This window comes from Phyllosticta citribraziliensis (genome assembly GCF_038025025.1).
Source record: "Phyllosticta citribraziliensis strain CPC 17464 chromosome Unknown J3D65scaffold_6, whole genome shotgun sequence".
Classification (NCBI taxonomy): domain Eukaryota; kingdom Fungi; phylum Ascomycota; class Dothideomycetes; order Botryosphaeriales; family Phyllostictaceae; genus Phyllosticta; species Phyllosticta citribraziliensis.
Window position 1 is genome coordinate 2006253 of NW_027117343.1, and position 20389 is coordinate 2026641.

General features: G+C 54.0%; 4 protein-coding genes across 4 annotated transcripts; 2 read left to right on the top strand and 2 right to left on the bottom strand.

Annotated features, from left to right (window-relative positions):
* The first annotated feature begins 1467 nt into the window (after window positions 1-1467).
* On the top strand, window positions 1468-3894 carry J3D65DRAFT_380170 (uncharacterized protein). The gene is made up of 2 exons (XM_066795770.1): window positions 1468-2165; window positions 2264-3894. The coding sequence occupies exons 1-2, from the start codon at window positions 1811-1813 to the stop codon at window positions 3748-3750; spliced, it is 1842 nt and encodes a 613-aa protein (XP_066655574.1). The 5' UTR covers window positions 1468-1810; the 3' UTR covers window positions 3751-3894.
* Window positions 3895-4037: 143 nt separating this feature from the next.
* Window positions 4038-6453, bottom strand: J3D65DRAFT_603405 (uncharacterized protein; the record flags this gene model as incomplete). Its single annotated transcript, XM_066798210.1, has 4 exons — window positions 4038-5115; window positions 5186-6203; window positions 6281-6322; window positions 6372-6453. 4 exons carry the CDS (start codon window positions 6451-6453, stop codon window positions 4038-4040), a joined length of 2220 nt encoding a protein of 739 aa, XP_066655575.1.
* Window positions 6454-7826: 1373 nt separating this feature from the next.
* On the bottom strand, window positions 7827-8540 carry J3D65DRAFT_668077 (60S ribosomal protein eL34; the record flags this gene model as incomplete). Its single annotated transcript, XM_066803082.1, has 4 exons — window positions 7827-8009; window positions 8230-8353; window positions 8444-8457; window positions 8517-8540. 4 exons carry the CDS (start codon window positions 8538-8540, stop codon window positions 7827-7829), a joined length of 345 nt encoding a protein of 114 aa, XP_066655576.1.
* A 214-nt stretch (window positions 8541-8754) lies between these two features.
* J3D65DRAFT_625499 (putative pre-mRNA processing splicing factor) lies at window positions 8755-16995 on the top strand. Its single transcript, XM_066800344.1, has 2 exons — window positions 8755-14146; window positions 14259-16995. Exons 1-2 carry the CDS (start codon window positions 9019-9021, stop codon window positions 16646-16648), a joined length of 7518 nt encoding a protein of 2505 aa, XP_066655577.1. The 5' UTR covers window positions 8755-9018; the 3' UTR covers window positions 16649-16995.
* Window positions 16996-20389: the final 3394 nt, after the last annotated feature.

A 20389-nucleotide genomic window follows, 5' to 3' on the forward strand; every position in this document is an offset into this window, starting at 1 on the left:
CATGTCATTGGGCCCGTGATTACTGAGTTTCTGTGTCAAGGGTCGAGAAACGGCCGCTAAACCAGCGAGCTGTCGAGCGCTCCAGCATCCACATGTCCAGTGCAATGGATGGGTGGTTTAGCCCTTGCTAGCCAGGATGCTTGCGTGATTGTTCATCTTCTGTCCTCCGAAGGTCGCGCGGCGCGCCTCACTGCTGTCCGTCTACCTGCAGCAAAGCACAGGCCGTGCTCGCCTCTGAGAAAACAATCCTATCCTGTCCACAGGCGTCAAAGAGCGCACTGGCAAGCCCCTCCCGACTGTGCCAAGTAACTATTGCCACAAAACAGAGCAGGGTGATTGGACGGCAGCGAAGTGTCAGGTGGCGACGTATAGCAGGGGCGAGGTATAGAAGCTGGAGCTTGCAACGTGGGAATAGTGGACCCGGCGTGCCTTGGGTGGTGTTGGTGGCCGCAGCACCGTCTCCTCTTCTTCGCCACAATGTGATACTCGGGACGCTGCTGGGTGCGCTCAGATTGAGACTGGCCCCTGCTGCTGCTTGTTCTGCCGTGGAGTTTGCGGGTGGAGAAAGCGGACCGAGGGCGTCGTGCCTGGTACGCGGAGCAACAGAGCACGGTAACTGGAGCTGGCTCCCAGACGGCCAACTACATCGCGCTGTATCTGACGGGTTATGGCAGTTGTGCGTGCGTGGAATGCTTTGACCTTTTGCCATGCTCCACAGCTGTTGGTCACTGTCATGAAGGGGTGCTCCTAGTCCTACAAGAACCAGCAACACTCGAAGCGCATCCAGTTGAAGAAGCCGCTCACCCGTCCATGACACATGAATTTTGACTAGCTAGCTCTCCAGTGTTTCCAGCTCCTACTAGCCCACCGGGCATGGAACATCGCTGAAGTACCTTGGTCTCAAGAAAGAACGACCTGCAGTCGTCATCAGCTCGCCGCGGGAACCAGACTCTGCTTCAATCCCCATGTCCTTGTCCACGTCTTCACAGTCAAAACATGCTCAACTTACCAACCCGGACAAATATGAACGGCACGAACTGTCCATTTGTCAATCTGTCTTGTCTCGTCGACATGGGCGCGTCGGCCCGGTCGGCTTCATGCGCGGCAGGCCTGCACGCATCTAGATCCAACCCTACACATGTTGGCATCATGCGTCCACGCATTCGACAAGCTTGTCCCAGAAACCAGTAATTCTCCGGCCTGAGCAGATTTGGCGGATGCAGTTGAACCTCATTCTGTGACGGTCTGGTTGGGCAGCGCCCCTTGCGTTGCGCTGTGCCGCCCGTCCTCTGTGTTTGCCGGCCAAAGGTTGACTTGCAGTTTTTTTCGTTGCTGACGCGCTGGTTATCGATTTCTGGAAGAGATCAGGATAGTCGTCCCTTGCCTACGTTGGCGGTTTAACTGGCTCTGGTCCGTCCTCGTTTCGATGCTGAGAAGTGCGTCAAGTCGGTTGGTGGATCTCACGCGAGCTTGCTGTGCGCTTTACATAGAATGCTGCGCCGCTGAGAGCGCGTCGACAGCCAATGTTGTTCCAGTTGCGCGCGCTTGGAGTAGCCGCTGTCCGGCGTAGGTCTTCGTCGAAGACCAATCAGAAGACTTCGTGATGTCGTGGTGTGGGGCCTGTACGTGGAGCCTTGCAAAGCTTCCCAATTTAAATACACCACAGTCATTCATGTCTCTTTGTTGGCAATAGGCAGCCATACGGCAGCTGTTACCTGCAGAAGAATTCACATATATAAATTTATACATCGATACATCACTCTCCCCAGGTCTTTTCTGTCTTTCTGCAAAGACCGGTCCAGCAACGGCGATGTCTGATCCTGATCAGATTTCGACCCATCATGGCGTCGAATCAAGAGACCGCGGACATGCGGGCAAAATACTGCTTTCATTTCCGCAAGAGATTCTCGACTTGATCATGAGTCCTCTGGACTTTGACACGATCAAATGTCTGCGTCTTGCCGCCAAGATATTCGTTCCGGGAGCCAACGCGCTTCTGTTTCAAGACTTGAAAGTTGCGCTGCCTCATGATTGGGAGAGGACCGTTGCGATATCCAAGAATCTTCCGCTTGCCCGGTGTGTCAAGCAACTGACATTGGTCCGGTTGCCAGCGCTTCCCCTGGCGGATATTTTTCAAAGGTTTCTCCCTGATTGTCAAGAAATATGTGAGTCCTCGTGTTCTTGTATCAGAAAATAGGTCGGTGGTGTCGGAAGACAGGCGTCGTACCATTGGTTTGTACCAATTCTAATTCGGTATGTACAGTTCCTCAATGGTCACGAAGCAAGATCGAAGAATATCGCAATCTATACCAAAAGCGTCGACATGAAGGGGCCAATGAACAATACTATTTGAGCCAAGCATGGAAAACCAGAATTTATGAAAGAGGAGATCCATTGCCTAAATTTTGTGAAAGTTGTGAGCAATCCACGGCGGCGGGCGACGAAGAACTGAAGAAGTTCCTTCAGAGCGTGGTTGAAAAGTTCGAGAAAGCTCTTTTGAATATGCCAAATCTGCGCTCCTTCGTTGGCCCTGTGGAAAGCTCCGACGTGCTAGGGTTACTGGCAAACTCTCATCGCACGCCCAATGTTCGTGAGCATCATCCTCCAGAGGTATTCTACGGATTTGTCAGGGCCAAGTCGGGAGCGCACTGGAAACATTCAAGACCATATCAACACGATCAGGTCCTTCACCTGATGCGCTTCTTTGGATGGCGCAATTCCCTCGGAAAGAGACTGGAGAACATCGAAGTGGAATTTGATTGCAGGCTGCCAGAAATGCAGCGAATTTTGAAGAGAATCGGATGGTGGAAGACAGAACCGGAATTCGGGGTGCGAAGCGTCTGCTCCCACGGCCCACACAACTACTCGTTGTTTCTTGACAGCGTCGCGGAAGCGACAAATGTGGATTTTACGATCTACACTGAACTTGGTAGAGACGATGTCGAGCTTGAATTTTTGGGCGGACCTGGTCAGGATATGGTTATTGCTGCTCAGGGGGTCAAACATCTCTGCTTCAAGATCGCCAACGGGACTCGAGAGTACGCCCCCGATGACGACGATAGTTTGATGAATGTGTGGGGGAGCCAAAATGGCAAAATTGTCACCATCGGCCTTGATTTATCACTTCCCAAATGGAAAGACCTCCAAATCCTCCTCCTCAACGGCATCCAATCGATTGCTCCGTCCTTCGTAGATCTCCTCAGATCGTACGCTTCTAGACTGCGTGAGCTACAATTGATCGACATTGTTCTTCACGTGGAAAGGCACGAAAAAGACCCTGTTTGGTGGACCATTTTCAAACTGATCAGGGCCCAAAATGTGAACAGAAACTTGAAGAATGTCCTCTTCTCTGGCCTGATTCAAAAGGCTGGATTTGTCTGTTCGAAGGGGGAAACAGTATCTCACGGCATTGAATACAAGCGATTTATCGAGGACGACGCCTACGCCCTAGAGTATTTCTCCGAAGGCTTCGCCAGCAGCAGAGTCTACCAGCTCGAATTCCGACAGAGGATCTATGACTTCATTCTCCAAAGAACCGACTACGTGCCAGAGGAACAAGACGACTGGGACTTTGCTTATGCACATGTTCAGACTTGCGACGTCCACATGAGACATCAGTTGTGTCCGCACGAAAATCTGCACTGGTCACTGCTGAATCTCCTCAGGAAAACGAGGGGAAAAGCCCGCTCTAAGTCCAAAAATTGGGACGCGAATAAAATCCATGGTTTTGTGCGCATGGACAACATCTAGAACTCAAGGCTTGTTATCAAACATTGTGACATGGTAATGGAATCTGGAGTGGTTGGCTTCGTAGAACCAATTGTACGTGACGGCGAGAAAATGGCCAGGTAGAAGTATCTCATAAATTCAGGAACGCAACAATGGACAGCAGAGCAGATGGGGAGCATTCCACGCTTCGATAGGCGATTAATAGAAAAGCCAAAGACAAACAAATCAATCGGCAGAACAAAGCGAAGTAAGACATGAAGTGGCACAAATTTTTCCAGCCACAAGCAACCAAGACGCCCTGACAAACCTCATCTCCTGAACGCGCCCCAAGCGGGTAGTCGCCGACTCCCCGTCCCGCCGCTCCGTCCCGCTCTCGCTTCTGTGTCCACTTCCTTCGGCGGCAGTGGTGGCGGATACCTGTCGCGGTCCATTGGCTCGGGTTCGACGTTGCGGTTCCGATGACCACGGTGGCGGTGACGCGAATTTTGGGCTGGTTGCTGCGAGTCAATCCAGTTGTTGAAGATCTCTTTGCCTTTAGTTGAGGTTGTGGGGATCTGAACAGGACTATTGTCTGTTGTGGCCCCGGTGGGTGAGGGGATGGGGGTCAAGGAGGTGGAAGAACGGGGGGAGACGTTGAAGAAGGGCTGGGTCGACGAAGTGTCGGTGGAGGAGGGGACGTATCGCGGGTCTGTCGATGTGGCGTTGGTAGTGTTTGTGAAGTGCGATGTGTGCTGTGGGCGCGGATAGCCGTCATAGCTGTCGTAGCTGCTAGCTGCAGAACGGTCGTAGTCGTTCGGGTTACCTATTGAGTAATCATAGCTCGAGGGCTCGTGGCTGAAAGGCCCGTAGCTACCGTAGCTGGAGGGTGCAAGGTGTGTGGGATTGTAGCTGGACGAGCTGAAGTACCCTGGAGACCCAAGACTGGGGGAATCGAAGCTGTTGGTGCTGTTGTTCCAACGTTCATAGCCTGGAGACCCATATGCTGTGGGCGTGTAGCCGCTGGATCCATTACTTGTCGCTCCATAGGAACTGGGCATATATCCAGCAGAGCTGCCAACAGGGGGCTCATATCTGAATGCTCTGTGCGCTTCCGGCCTCGGAGATTCTACGTTATTGGCATTGAAATCGATGTCGGAGTAATTTCCGCGGGGCGAACGGGGGTCATGGAAGGAGTTGAAAGAATCCATAGTAGAACTACGTCTCAATGGCGGCGTCGGACGCTGTTCGTGGTGAAGTGAATTTTTGGATTTGCTGTCTCGAAGGGGAACTCCTCCTCCCTTTTCCACAATTCTACCGGAAGGCTTGACGAAAAAGGTTCGTCGTGTAGGATCAGGTAAAGGTCTGGATTCTTGCTGCACACCCAGCGCATCTTCTGCAGACCAGCGTCTACAAAATTCACGGCTTTGCGTGACGGAATTAGTTGAGATGGTTTTATCGAGGTTCGCTTTTTACTCACAAGTGCTCGAGGTTCTTTTGTTGTTCCATCTCTTTGATTCTTTCCTTGACATTCTCGATATCTTCTTTGATATTTTCCTTGTGCTTTTTTGTCCTAAGAAGGTCTGTATCGGCTCGTTTCGGTGGGCTGAAGTCGCCATTGTTTCGTGGCGGTGCGGGCGACGAGGGAGAATTGGCAGTAGCACCTTTCGACCCTACTGGAGGTTGATTAGAACTCCGCAAAGTGGATTCCACCGAGCTATCAGACGGTCGCTGAGATGCAGATCCTGACGTAGGTGGATATGCGGAAACATCCTCATCCGCATCTTCGCAATCTTCAACTGTTGGTGGTCGATAGTTCTGGGAGCGTTCCTTCGTGGGAAGCGCCGAAGAAGATAATTTTGGCGAAAGGAGATGATGAGTCGAATCGTTCTGTTGTACGGGTGATCGAGGCTTTTGGATTTGAGAGGGTAGTGCCGGTGCTTTGGCCTCATTTAGCTGCGCAGGGACTACCGGGGAACGTGAACCTGGAGAGGGGGTAGGGGTGTTGATCTCATGAATCGTTGATTGGGGGATTTGAAGCCGAGGGGGAAATTCAAGTGATTTGGTCTCATCTGGACTAATTAGAGCATTGGGTGGGATCGTTTCCATCTCCCTGGAAAGCGCGTCCAGGTTGACAATCCTTGCAAGAACATGAGGGTCCCTTTTTCCAGACTGAATGTCCCTGATAAGGGTCCCAAGTTGACCATAGAGAACTTCTACGGAGGCAATCTTGGTACGTCTGTGGACTTCCTTGAGCCTGGTGGTATGACTTCGAAGCTCTTGGCCGATCTGGATAAGAGGATCGATGCTTTTTGGTGATACATCCTGAGAGATGGCATTTCCCTGAAGGATACGGTCCAAGACTTGGAAACTGCAGTGGCAGTCTTGGATGACTTGCTCGAACTCCACTCTGTGTTGTGGGATTCCTAGGCAGAAGGGAGACCCTGCTATCTTGGAGTCTCTTTTGACTGTGCGGAATGCTTTTTCAAGCTTGTAGACTGATCGTGGTCAGTTCAACACAAGCCGTTGCCTGCATTGCTATAGCGATACGGTCGGATTTCTGGACGTGTCGTACCATCGCGACTGAGACCGTCAAATTCACCACCCACGGCCTCACCTGTATCATGTCAGTCAGCAAATCGAATGTTGTCTGGCCGAGAGCTTACAAGCGTCCGAAAGTTTGAACGCGACTTCCGACACGTCTTTCACCCATGCAAGGACATCATTGGCCTCCATGAGGGCCGCCATGGGGTGCGGAGAACCCGATGTCGAACAGATTCCTGAGAGGCAAGGCTTGCGGTTTGGGCGTGAGCAACGGAAGCGAGGCTGTCAATGATAAAAAGAGTAGAAGAGGCTGCGCCATGTCCGTGGACGCCGGCGAGGCTTCCCCCCGGCAAGAAACCAAATCGAAGACGCCCAACCAGTGCCCTCGCAAGGCTGGGGGCGGATTCAGCCTTGGTCATCAAACCTGTGGGAAATTGGCAGCATGATGTAGACCAGCGGCTGGGAATTGTGCTGGCCCCCAAATGCAGGTTTGCCGCGTCGCTCTCCAAATTGACCAATGGAAGTTGCATGGCGCTAATCGTCAGCAAGGCAAACTACATGTACGAGGTCGTTTTACCGCTTAATGATATGCATGGGGCCGTTAGCCTCGCGAAAGAAAGACCGAGGAGTATAAAAGTGGTGGTGATGTCACGTACGGACCATAGCCGACACATACCAGGGCGGCTGAACTCGAGGGTCTTCATTTCAGCATAGGCGGACACAGGTGGCTGGAGGCGGCGCAACTGCTGACCACATATCCGATTTGGGGATCACGAGGCACTCCTATTGCTCCCTATCCGCTCGTCCAAGTTTGCTGGAGCCAAGGTCCTCACTTGCCGCTTGTCTATGGTTGCATTTGAGGAGCGTGGCGCTTCGTCGCAGTGTGGCTCGATAGTAGCGGCAACAAAATGAGACGAGCCTTATGACGATGTTTTGATTGGAGTCTGATGGGCAATTTCAACGCTGGGCGTCGCCAGCCTGGATCCACGCTTGGCCACAACCCGGAAAGGCTTCCCGTCCTTGCACTGATAGATTTGGGTCCAATGATGTTGCGGACTATGTTCTCATAGTTGGACTCATGTGAGCCGTGTCGACCAGTCGAGTTGGAAATCTCCCTGCTGCTCGTGACGCCCAGGAACTGAATCTGCGCTTTGATGATAAAATTTGACAATCTGTTCGGCCACAAGGTGGAGTTATTGCAGAGCTAGAGTCAGTATTAATACTTTCAAAGCAACAGAAATCGACCAAGCCCAATGCAGTCGAGGTTGAAGCTCAAAACCATCCATTTCTCGCAGCCAGAACCTTTGGGGACATCTTGTCTGTGAGCTTTCATCCATGAAACGAAGCCAAATGAAGCACACAAGACATGGTAAGGCCGGAATGTTTGCGCGTGCATTGACTTTTGGGAGATCGTTTTTATTCATGCCACAGTCCGACCGTTTTTCTCCCATGACCGACGGAACTGACGTGGGACACAAGATTATTGCGCCCGAAAGCCGATGAAGCCCATCCTGATGAATCTTCCCGCTGACTCCGACCGCTCAAAGTAAAGTTTTCCCCGAACCATCTCCAACCGCTTAGCGCTTCTTCTGTTGGGTCTCCTTGAGCACCTTCTTGACGATCTTCTGCTCCTCGATCAGGAAGGCACGGACGATGCGGTCCTTGACGCAGTTGGCGCAGCGCGAACCGCCGTAGGCGCGCTGGACGGTCTTCTGGGGACGGGAGATGGTGGCGTACTCGCGGGGGCGGAGGGCAGGAATCTGGTCAAGATCCATCAGCGTTTGCTCGAGCCTTGATCGACATTCGGCCGCGATTTCTGGATGGCTTCAGGCTACACAATCGTCTCCCTGCAGTGGCGACGCGTCTGGTGTGTTTCCCGTCTTGCCTCATGCATCATTTTCCCTCGTACGCCTCTTTTTGCCGTTTTCCCCAGAAAGTCGCGGCCGATGTTCGTAATGGAGGAATCCGAGGTGCACTTACGCCGGCGAGCTTGGAGCCACAGTCACCGCACTTGGGGGGAGCGGCCCTCTTCTTGAGGTGAAGGTACCTGAGAGCACCACCCGGGGTCTTGATGACGCGGACCTTGTTGGAGCGGGTGTTGTAGCTGCATCGGACGCATCAGTTTCAAATTCGCAAGGGAGAAAGGCTTGATCGGTTCGGGCGGGTTCGTCGTTGGCGGGCGCTGGAGACTTACGGGTTCCTACGGCGCTGTGGAAAGTTGGGTTAGCACTGCAAGACAGATTCGACAATTCTCAAGATGGACATACGTAAGTCAGTCTGTTGGACGGCATCTTGTCGGTTGCGAGGTCGTTTGATTCGGCCTGTGGTTGTCGTCGGTGTCGCGCGAAGAGAGGCCGCTGTCGAGATGTTTTTCCAGACGACTGCGTGCGAACGCTCGCTTAATTCTCCGCCCTTTACCCAAAGGGCTAGCCCCCGCCAAGACGGCTGGTCCAAGCTCGGATTACATCGCGGAAATCTTCCAAAGTCGCATCTCGACGCCACTCTAGACGCGTCGCTCGCCCCATTGCAACGCAACCCATCACGCCGGAGTGAGGGTGAAGCTCGATCCACCGTCCATTTCCATCACGCTCGACTGCATCGCTCGTCGCGCCAATTGCATTGCACACCACAGGCGCCGACGGCCACCTCGGGCAACCGGGCTTGGTTTGCCTCCACTACCATCGAGCTCTCGACATCAACTCCCGAATCGCGTCGTGTACATAACCTCCCCGTACTCTCCACCCGACCCCACACTCCCAACCCATCACCATGTCTATCCCTCCGCCTCCACCTGGGTGGTCAGCCCCTCCTCCGCCAGGTGCTCCCCCAGGCATGTCCGCACCGCCGCCTCCGGGCTACCGGCCGCCCGCCGATCCCCATGTCGCCAAGTTTGCGCAAAAGAAGAAGGAATGGCTCCGGATGCAAAGGCAAAGATTTGGCGAAAAGAGAAAGGGTGGCTTTGTGGAGACTCAGAAGGCAGATATGCCGCCGGAGCACTTGAGGAAAATCGTCAAGGACATTGGCGACGTCTCTCAAAAGAAGTTTAGCAGCGACAAGCGCAGCTACTTGGGTGCCCTCAAATTTATGCCGCATGCGGTGCTGAAGCTTCTTGAGAACATGCCAATGCCTTGGGAAAGTCAGCGAGATGTCAAGGTGCTGTACCACGTCAACGGCTGCTTGACGCTGGTGAACGAGATTCCACGAGTCATTGAACCAGTATTCCACGCGCAATGGGCGACAATGTGGGTGTGCATGCGAAGAGAAAAGAGCGACCGAAGACACTTCAAGAGAATGCGGTTCCCGCCGTTTGATGACGAGGAGCCTCCGCTTTCGTGGTCAGAAAACATTGAAGACGTCGAGCCGCTGGAGCCAATTCAGATGGAGCTCGATGAAAATGAGGATGGCCCGGTCTTTGAATGGTTTTACGATCACCGCCCCCTTCTTGATACCCCACACGTCAATGGACCGAGCTACAAGACCTGGAACCTGTCTTTGCCTCAAATGGCAACGCTGTATCGCCTCAGCCATCAGCTGCTGAGCGATTTGGTGGACAAGAACTACTTTCATTTGTTCGACTTGAACAGCTTCTTCACTGCCAAAGCTCTCAATGTGGCGATCCCCGGTGGTCCACGGTTCGAGCCATTGTACAAGGACATTGACCCGAATGACGAAGACTTTGGCGAATTCAATGCGATTGAGCGCATCATCTTCCGCGCACCGATTCGGACGGAATACCGCGTTGCTTTCCCATTCCTGTACAACTCACTCCCGAGGAGCGTCAAGGTCTCGTGGTACTCGTACCCTCAAGTCGTCTATGTCCGTGCTGAGGACCCCAGCCTGCCGGCCTTTTACTTCGACCCCGTCATCAACCCCATTTCATCTCGGTCAGTTGCCCCGAAGAACATTACCATCTCTCACGAAGATGAGATTTTTGGCGACGAGATGGAGGACGACTTTGAGTTGCCGGGAGAGATTGAACCGTTCTTGGAGGACCAGGAGCTTTACACCGAGGACACCTCGTCTGCAATTGCTCTTTGGTGGGCACCGTATCCGTTCGACCGCCGCTCTGGCCGCATGGTCCGAGCCCAGGATGTGCCGCTCGTAAAACAGTGGTACCTCGAACACGTGCCTCAGGGCCAGCCCGTGAAGGTCCGGGTCTCTTACCAGAAGCTTCTCAAGACATATGTGTTGAATGAGCTGCACAAGAAACAGCCCAAGGCCCTCAACAATCAAAGCTTGATGAAGACGCTCAAGGGCACCAAGTTCTTTCAGCAGACCACCATTGATTGGGTTGAAGCTGGTCTTCAGGTTTGCAGGCAGGGCTTCAACATGCTCAACCTCCTCATCCACCGCAAAAACCTTACCTACCTCCACCTCGACTACAACTTTAACCTCAAGCCCATCAAGACGCTCACGACAAAGGAGCGCAAAAAGTCTCGTTTCGGAAACGCGTTCCACTTGATGCGCGAAATCCTGCGCTTGACCAAGCTCATTGTCGACGCTCAAGTCCAATACCGGCTGGGAAACATTGATGCTTTCCAACTTGCAGACGGTATTCTTTACGCCTTCAACCACGTTGGCCAATTGACGGGCATGTACCGGTACAAGTACAAGCTCATGCACCAGATCCGTACCTGCAAGGATCTCAAGCACTTGATTTACTACAGGTTTAACTCGGGTCCGGTTGGAAAGGGTCCTGGATGCGGTTTCTGGGCTCCGGCTTGGAGGACCTGGCTGTTCTTCATGCGCGGCATCATTCCTCTGTTGGAGCGCTGGCTTGGAAACTTGCTTTCTCGTCAATTCGAAGGACGCCACAGCAAAGGTGTTGCCAAGAGTGTTACGAAGCAACGTGTCGAGTCGCATTTTGATTTGGAGCTTCGTGCTTCCGTCATGGCTGATCTCTTAGACATGATGCCTGAAGGCATCAAGCAGAACAAGGTCAACACTGTCTTGCAGCATCTCTCGGAAGCATGGCGATGCTGGAAGAGTAACATCCCTTGGAAGGTACCTGGTCTGCCGGCGCCTATTGAAAACATCATTCTGCGGTACGTCAAGAGCAAGGCCGATTGGTGGGTCTCAGTCGCCCACTACAACCGTGAGCGTATCCGGAGAGGTGCTACTGTTGACAAGACCGTGGCAAAGAAGAATCTGGGTCGTCTCACTCGCCTGTGGCTCAAGGCAGAGCAGGAGAGACAGCACAATTACATGAAGGACGGCCCGTACGTTTCATCCGAGGAAGCCGTTGCAATTTACACAACCATGGTCCACTGGTTGGAGTCGAGGAAATTCCAGCCCATTCCTTTCCCCAGTGTCTCGTACAAGCACGACACCAAGATTCTCATCTTGGCCCTTGAGCGCCTGCGGGAGGCCTACTCCGTCAAGGGTCGCTTGAATCAGAGTCAGAGAGAGGAGTTGGCGCTCATCGAGCAAGCCTACGACTCGCCTGGTACCACGCTTGCCAGAATCAAGCGATTCTTGCTCACTCAGCGTGCATTCAAGGAGGTCGGGATCGACATGAACGACAACTACAGCGACATCAACCCGGTGTACGACGTCGAGCCTATTGAAAAGATTACCGACGCCTACCTTGACCAATATCTGTGGTACCAAGCTGACCAGCGGCACTTGTTCCCGCCGTGGATCAAGCCATCCGACTCCGAAGTCCCGCCTTTGTTGGTATACAAGTGGGCCCAAGGCATCAACAACCTCGACAATGTGTGGGAGCACCAGGAAGGCGAATGCAACGTGATGATTGAGACGAAACTGTCAAAGGTCTACGAAAAGATTGATTTGACCCTTCTCAACCGTCTCCTTCGCTTGATCATGGACCACAACTTGGCTGATTATATTACTTCCAAGAACAACGTTCAGCTCAACTACAAGGACATGAACCACACCAACAGCTACGGCATGATTCGCGGTCTGCAATTTTCGGCTTTCGTCTTCCAGTACTACGGTTTGATGCTGGACCTGTTGCTCCTTGGTCTGCAGCGCGCCAGTGAGATTGCTGGCCCGCCCAATGCTCCCAACGACTTCCTTCAGTTTAGGGACAAGGCCACCGAGACCCGTCACCCCATCAGGCTGTACACTCGGTACATTGACAGAATCTGGGTCTTCTTCAGGTTCTCCGCGGACGACTCCCGAGATTTGATCCAGCGTTTCCTCACCGAGCAGCCTGATCCCAACTTTGAAAACGTCATTGGCTACAAGAACAAGAAGTGCTGGCCCCGAGACTCGCGCATGCGTCTGATGCGTCATGATGTCAATCTTGGTCGCGCTGTGTTCTGGGATCTCAAGAATCGCTTGCCTCGTTCGGTTACGACCATTGATTGGGATGACACATTTGCCAGTGTCTACAGCAGAGACAACCCCAACTTGCTCTTCTCGATGTGTGGATTTGAGGTCCGCATCCTGCCCAAGATCCGCAACCAGAACGATGAATTCCCTGTCAAGGACAGCGTGTGGTCTCTGGTTGACAACTCGTCCAAGGAGAGGACGGCGCATGCGTTCTTGCAGGTCACGGAGGAGGACATTCAAAAGTTCAACAACCGCATCAGGCAAATCTTGATGTCCTCGGGATCCACTACCTTCACCAAGATTGCAAACAAGTGGAACACGGCCCTGATTGCACTCTTCACGTACTACCGTGAAGCTGCTGCGTCGACGGTCAACCTGCTCGACACCATCGTCAAGTGCGAGACCAAGATCCAGACGCGTGTCAAGATTGGACTCAATTCCAAGATGCCTTCACGTTTCCCTCCTGCTGTGTTTTACACGCCCAAGGAGCTGGGTGGTCTCGGAATGATTTCGGGCTCTCACATTCTCATTCCCGCCAGCGACAAGCGCTGGTCTAAGCAAACGGACACCGGCGTCACTCACTACCGCTCTGGCATGTCCCACGATGAGGAGACTCTGATTCCCAACATCTTCCGTTACATCATCCCTTGGGAAGCCGAGTTCATCGACTCGCAGCGTGTGTGGACCGAGTACTCTCAGAAGCGTCTCGAGGCCAACCAGCAGAACCGTCGCCTGACCCTTGAGGATCTCGAAGACTCCTGGGACCGTGGTCTGCCTCGTATCAACACGCTATTCCAGAAGGACCGCAGCACGCTCAGCTTCGACAAGGGTTTCCGCGCTCGTACTGAATTCAAGATTTACCAGCACATGAAGAGCAATCCGTTCTGGTGGACGAGCCAGCGGCATGATGGAAAACTTTGGAACCTGAATGCCTACCGTACCGACGTTATCCAAGCTCTTGGTGGTGTTGAAACCATTCTCGAGCACACCTTGTTCAAGGCAACTGCTTTCCCGTCGTGGGAAGGTCTGTTCTGGGAGAAGGCATGTCTTGCCAAGGGTACGCTGCTGCTGCGGCACGATGGCACCAAGGTCGCAGTCGAAGACGTCAAGGAAGGTGACTTGCTCCTTGGTCCTGATGGAGGACCTCGCCGTGCCTTCAACATCGTCAACGGCCAAGACCGTCTCTACCGCATTAAGATTGGCGCCGGCAAAGAGGACCTCGTCGTTACACCGAACCACATCTTGGTTTTCCAAAGGGAGCAGCAGGCGGATACTGTAGAGATGACGGCCGCCGAGTATGCTACACTTGACAACACGGAGAGAGGCACGTACCGGATGTTTGCTTGTCCCAGTCTGGAAGGTGTTGGCCGCATCGCCGAGGCCCAGAGTTTCGTGGCCAAGGACATTGTCCTCGAATCCGAGCCCACCGAGTGGGCTGGTTTCCGTGTCGATCAGGACCAGCTCTACTTGCGGCACGACCATCTTGTGCTGCACAACAGTGGTTTCGAAGAGTCGATGAAATTCAAGAAGCTCACCAACGCGCAGCGATCCGGTCTCAACCAGATCCCCAATCGTCGCTTCACGCTGTGGTGGTCGCCGAGTAAGTTTTCCCATGTTTCTCCAACTTTACCCCTTGAAAATCACAACTGCTCCCCGACTTCCCCGTGATTTCCAGCTCTTCATCACATTGAAGCTTACTAACTTGACCACAGCTATCAACCGCGCAAACGTCTACGTCGGTTTCCAGGTCCAGCTTGACTTGACCGGTATCTTCTTGCACGGCAAAATTCCCACGCTCAAGATCTCGCTCATCCAGATCTTCCGCGCCCATTTGTGGCAAAAGATTCACGAATCGGTTGTGATGGACCTGTGCCAGGTGTTTGATCAGGAACTCGAGGCTCTTGGCATTGAAACCGTGCAAAAGGAGACCATTCACCCGAGAAAGTCGTACAAGATGAACAGCTCTTGTGCTGATATTCTGCTGTTTGCCTCGCACAAGTGGAGCGTCTCGCCACCTTCGCTCCTCTTCGACACCAAGGACACGATGACGGCAACCACGACCAACAAGTTCTGGGTTGATGTTCAGCTGCGGTACGGCGATTATGACTCTCACGATATTGAGCGTTACGTTCGCGCCAAGTACCTCGATTACACTACGGACAGCATGTCGATCTACCCATCCCCGACCGGTCTCATGATTGGCATTGACCTCGCGTACAATCTCTACTCTGCTTACGGCCAGTACTTCCCTGGTCTGAAGCAGCTTGTGCAGCAGGCCATGGCCAAGATTATGAAGGCCAACCCGGCTCTTTATGTCTTGCGTGAGCGTATCAGGAAGGGTCTGCAGCTCTACGCGTCTGAGAGCAACCAGGAGTTTTTGAACTCTCAAAACTACTCGGAGCTCTTCAGCAACCAGATTCAACTGTTCATCGACGACACCAACGTCTACCGCGTTACCATCCACAAGACATTTGAAGGAAACTTGACAACAAAGCCCATCAACGGTGCCATCTTCATCTTCAACCCCCGAACAGGACAGCTGTTCCTGAAGATTATTCACACCAGTGTCTGGGCTGGCCAGAAGCGTCTCGGCCAGCTTGCCAAGTGGAAGACGGCAGAAGAAGTGGCTGCTCTGATCAGATCTCTGCCGGTTGAGGAACAGCCCAAGCAGCTGATTGTCACCCGCAAGGGTCTGTTGGATCCCCTCGAGGTCCACTTGCTCGACTTCCCCAACATCTCCATCCGTGCCTCGGAGCTTCAACTGCCGTTCCAAGCTGCCATGAAGGTTGAGAAGCTGGGAGACATGATTCTCAAGGCGACGGAGCCACAGATGGTTCTCTTCAACTTGTACGACGAGTGGCTCAAGACCATTTCGTCTTACACGGCCTTCTCCAGATTGATCCTGATCCTGCGTGCTTTGCACGTCAACCAAGACAAGACGAAGCTTATCCTCCGGCCCGACAAGACTGTCATCACCCAAGAGCATCACATCTGGCCGACGCTGTCGGATGAGGACTGGATCAAGGTCGAAGTCCAGCTGCGTGACTTGATCTTGAACGACTATGGAAAGAAGAACAACGTCAATACCTCATCTCTGACGAGCAGCGAAGTCCGTGACATTATTCTCGGTATGGAGATTAGTGCCCCGTCGCTGCAGCGTCAACAGGCCGCCGAGATTGAGAAGCAGCAGCAAGAGCAGCAGCAGCTCACTGCTGTGACTACCAAGACCCAAAACGTCCACGGTGAGGACATTGTTGTCACGACTACTTCTCAGTACGAGCAGGCCACGTTTTCGTCCAAGACCGAGTGGCGCAGCCGTGCCATTGCCACGAGCAATTTGCGCACCAGGGCCGGAAACATTTACATTAGCAGCGACGACGTGCGCGAGGACGACCACTACACTTACGTTGTGCCCAAGAACGTCTTGAAGAGGTTCATCACGATTGCCGATCTCCGCGTCCAAGTCGCGGGTTATCTGTACGGCAACTCTCCGCCCGACAACGACCAAGTCAAGGAGATTCGCACGATTGTCATGATTCCGCAAGTCGGCAACACTCGTGATGTGCAGCTGCCGCACCAGCTTCCTCAGCACGAGTACCTCAAGGACATGGAGCCGCTAGGCATCATCCACACCGTCGCAGGAAACGAACTGCCATACATGAGCCCAATGGATGTGACACAGCACGCGCGTCTGATGAACCAGCACCCGACGTGGGACAAGAAGACGGTAACCATGACGGTCTCGTTCACGCCGGGCTCCGTGTCGCTCTCGGCGTGGGCGCTGACGCCGGACGGCTACAAATGGGGCGCCGACAACAAGGACCTCAGTTCGGACCAGCCGGCGGGCTTCAGCACCAGCTTCGGCGAAAAGTGCCAGCTGCTACTGTCGGACAAGATCCGCGGCTACTTCCTGGTGCCCGAGACGGGCCAGTGGAACTACAGCTTCATGGGCTCGGCATTCGGCCAGGTCGAGAAGAAGCCGGTCGAGGTCAAGCTGGACACGCCGCGCGCGTTTTACGACGACATTCACCGCCCGCTGCACTTTATGAGCTTTGCCGAGCTCGAGGACATTTGGGTCGATCGCGAGAACCAGTTTGAGTAGGCGGTGGTGGTCGAGGTGCCTTGCGGCATTTGATGATGTGTGGTTTCTTTTCCCGTTTCTCCGGATTGATGGTGGAATGGACGGGGTTGAGCGTTTAGGGCGTTGGTTGGAGTCGTTTTCTGGCTGGATGGATCGACGGATGGATTGATGGGTGCAGCGAGCCAACAAAACATTGTAACAGTACAGACAGAAGCACGCTTCTTTTGAAGAAGGCAGTCAGCGGAGCGAGCGAGCGAGCGAGCGGAGGCAGTGGCTTTGATTTGGTAATGAGCTTTTTTCTTCGTACATTATGCATGCGAGTTGATTGGCAAGAAAAGATGTGGGATGCACATGATTTGAAATAGGTGAAAGCCGTCGTCGGGTTATCCATGAATGCTCCTCGTCCTCGTCCTCATCCCCCAACGTCCTCAGCACACAACAGTTCCTCCCTCTCCCCCCTTCTCACTCACCTCACCGCCCCGCGACGCCTTTCCCCCGCATCGCCTTCAGCGCCTCAATGCGACGAGCAGCGTACGCCGCATCCAAGAAAAGCGACGGCGCGGCGCTATTATCAAAGTCTTTGGCTGTCCTCGTTTGCCGTCAGCCTCCTTGCTTGCTTCTCTGCTTGCTTGGGACAGCGAGAAGGGGGGGTGTAAACGCAAACAAAGAAGTGAACGTACGCATAGCTCTACTCCAGTCTTTGCGCGGGAATGCCGTCGTCGTTGCTGTCGTCGCTGCGCCTGCCTCATCATCGAACTCGTCATGATCTTGATCTTGATCTTGATCCCCATCTTCGTCTTCCGCGGCATAGCTCAAACCGTCCGCCAGCACCCCCATCGGCACGTGCGCCTTCACGCTGCACGCCGTCCGCGGATCGGCTAGCGCATGGCGTGGTTTGCGCAGGGGGCGTTTGGGCAGTTTTTCTCCTTCTGTGCGGGGTTTTGGGTGTGGAGGTGGGTTTGAGGTTGGGGAAGTTGCGGAGGTAGACGTGATTGATGAGAGCCGTTGGTTTTGGCCTTGGTCCTGATCTTCTTCTGTACTTTGCTGTTGTTGGAGTTGGACTTGGTTTCGGCTTTGCCACGGTGAAGAGCTGCGGGTGCTCGCCGCGTGTGTGGCTGCGGGTCGCATGCTGGAGGGGGACATGGCGGGGTGGATTCGATGACTTGGTGGTGCTTGCGCGGTGGTGGCGGTGGTGTTTGCGCGGTGAAGACTAATCGACGTCGACACTCGTCGCCCCCGATGCTTGCAGTAGTGTCCAGGGAATTGTCTGGGATGACGTGGTGGCGACGTTTTCGTAATTCGTCTGCCGCCTCACGCTTGCGACGAAGCCGCCGAATGATTGCCCACAGGACCGGGAACGGTAGGGTGTCGTCGTCGTCGTACATGCTCAACACCATGGATTGGAGTGGTGATGGCGCGCAAGCTGCCAAGGAAGGCTCGGGTTTGATGTTGGACGTGCCTGAACTAATTATGGACAGTTGTCAGAGCCACCTGTCGGTGGGTCTGAATCTGCTCTAACTATTGGTTGACATCAAGATGTCAATGGTCTATTAGGTGAGGCTTGAGAGCGTGTGGCTGAGCGGATGCTGGCGGCAACTAGATACGTCAACACGGTGGAGCTCGGGAAAGTCGCTGCCGCTCAGCGCCGTCCTTTCAACTCTCCCACCGACGCTTTTCCCGACGTCCGATCATCTCTCTGCACAAAAATCATAGACAAGTTGATTACTTGGTCGTTTTCCGCATCATCACACATCATACCAGCTTTCAATAAATTCTTCCAGCTTCCCACAACCTTCGCCGTTGTACTTTTGCGACAATGGCATTTTATCTCCGCGGGTTGTGACGAATTTACAGATGCGTAATAGACTGCGGGACTGTTCTGGCACACTGACAACAACAGGAAAAGAGTTTACTGGGGAATAATCCCTCAAGGCGTGACAATGACATGATGAGGGTTAGACGCAAGAAGACATTGCGCAAGTAGACGACCACCCATCGCACAGAAGGCCGCACGATAAATCCATCCACAACTCACAAACCCACCACGACGCTGACACCAAAGCCTAGACCAGTCAGCCGCGCCAGCCTCAGCGCCACCACTGCCTCCAGCGGGCGGGCTGCCGCGCAGGGCAGAAGTCACAGCGACAAACAGCGGACGCCACGCCACACGGTTCGTTCCAAAGGAGAGAAAATGAGAAAGTCAGATACGTACACGGCAGCAGCAGCGCCGCTTATCGAGCGAGCGAGCGAGCCGCGGGGAAGAAAGAAGAGGGAGGTCTGGCCATTATTGAAAGAAACCCGACCATCAGTCAGTCAGTCAGTCAGTCAGTCGGCCGGCCAGCCAGCCAGCGCACAATGCACTATCGCCGCCAGTCAGTCAACCATCGCTCTCTGCCAGTCCCATCGGTCAAGCAGATAAGCAAACGATAACCAAGCCGCCAGCCATCGAGATAACTCACTCGCCCGCCCGGCAGCGGTTGTGTGGCTTATGGCTTATGCGACAGAGGTTGGCATGGAGGGCTTGCATGACATGGCATGGCAAGGCGGCGGGGCACACCCAGGGTATATGCAGCCCAGCCCAGCCCAGCCCAGCTGCAGGGTGAAAAGTCTGCAGGTACCTCCGTACCACATGGCAGATAGGCAGATAGGCAGATAGGTAGATCTGGAGGTGATGGTTGGAGGGAGGGAGGGAGGAAGGATGGCCGAGGCTTTAATTTTGTGTTTGTGTGTTGTGTGGTGGGCTAGATCGGGCGGATGCAGGCGTAAATGCAGATAGGTAGTGGTAAGCAGACAGGCAGGTTTGCGCTTTGGGGGGTTTGGTTGATTCTTGGGTGCGTGCTGGATTCGTGATTATAGAGCGATTGGCTGCGACAGCGGAGAAGACGTGATTCTGCCATGGCTGCTCCTGTGGAAGCCTGCATCTCTCCTCTTCTGCGACAAAAGAGCAGAGCTGACACTGTTCTTGCGACTTTCTCACAGCCAGCCACCCAACAACGGCCGCCCTCTTACAGCAGGAAAAAAACACGCACACTCTCCCGTCCCGCCCTCCCTCACATCTCTGACATCAGCGGCTTACCCGATGCAACACTGACGACCTAACGCCACGCCACCACGCGGGAAGAGCTGTCGAAACCAAAAGACAGCAGAGTTGGATTAGATGGGGTGCGTGGACGAAAGAGCCCCGCGTGCGTGCGTGTATGCAGGGCCATCGAGAAATCTTTTTCCTGTGCGCTGGCTGGCTGGCTGGCTGGCGGCGAGCTCTCCTCGTCATGGAGTTAGGGTTTTCAGGGTTTTCAGGGTCTCGTGTGTGGCGTGCGCGAGGGCGGAACGGGCAAGGGTAAAAGATAGAGAGAGAGAGAGAGAGAGAGAGAGAGGAGAGGAGAGGAGAGAAGGGCGGGAGGGTGTGCGGTGGGGTGGGGTGGCCTGGCTGGATCGAGATTTGCTGACACTCGAGAAGACGGGGAGGTAGGTACGTCTTGGCGTGTATTGATTGATATGCTGTAAGAGAAGTCAGTTCGGTCAGCGGCGGCAGAGAGAGAGAGAGAGAGGTACAGAACTGATGTACCTGCAGGCCGCCCGCACGCCGTCAGTCAGTCGTGTTTGCATGGCTACATACATGGTAGGTATGTGTGTAGAGCTGCGGGGATGGATGGGAGGAAGTGGGGTTCGAGCGGGCAGGCTGGCCGCGCCTCTGCGCGTTCACTGCTTCTCTCCGCTGCCTCCAGCGGGGCGAGTCTATGGTACGTACCATACCGTACGATA

What these genes read in the sequence shown, in the direction of transcription:
- J3D65DRAFT_380170 (XM_066795770.1), top strand. Translation starts at nt 1,811, where the DNA reads ATGTCTGATCCTGATCAGATTTCGACCCATCATGGCGTCGAATCAAGA. An exon ending in CCCTGATTGTCAAGAAATAT is followed by an intron (nt 2,166 to 2,263) that starts GTGAGTCCTCGT and finishes CGGTATGTACAG; the next exon opens with TTCCTCAATGGTCACGAAGC.
- J3D65DRAFT_625499 (XM_066800344.1), top strand. Translation starts at nt 9,019, where the DNA reads ATGTCTATCCCTCCGCCTCCACCTGGGTGGTCAGCCCCTCCTCCGCCA. An exon ending in CACGCTGTGGTGGTCGCCGA is followed by an intron (nt 14,147 to 14,258) that starts GTAAGTTTTCCC and finishes ACTTGACCACAG; the next exon opens with CTATCAACCGCGCAAACGTC.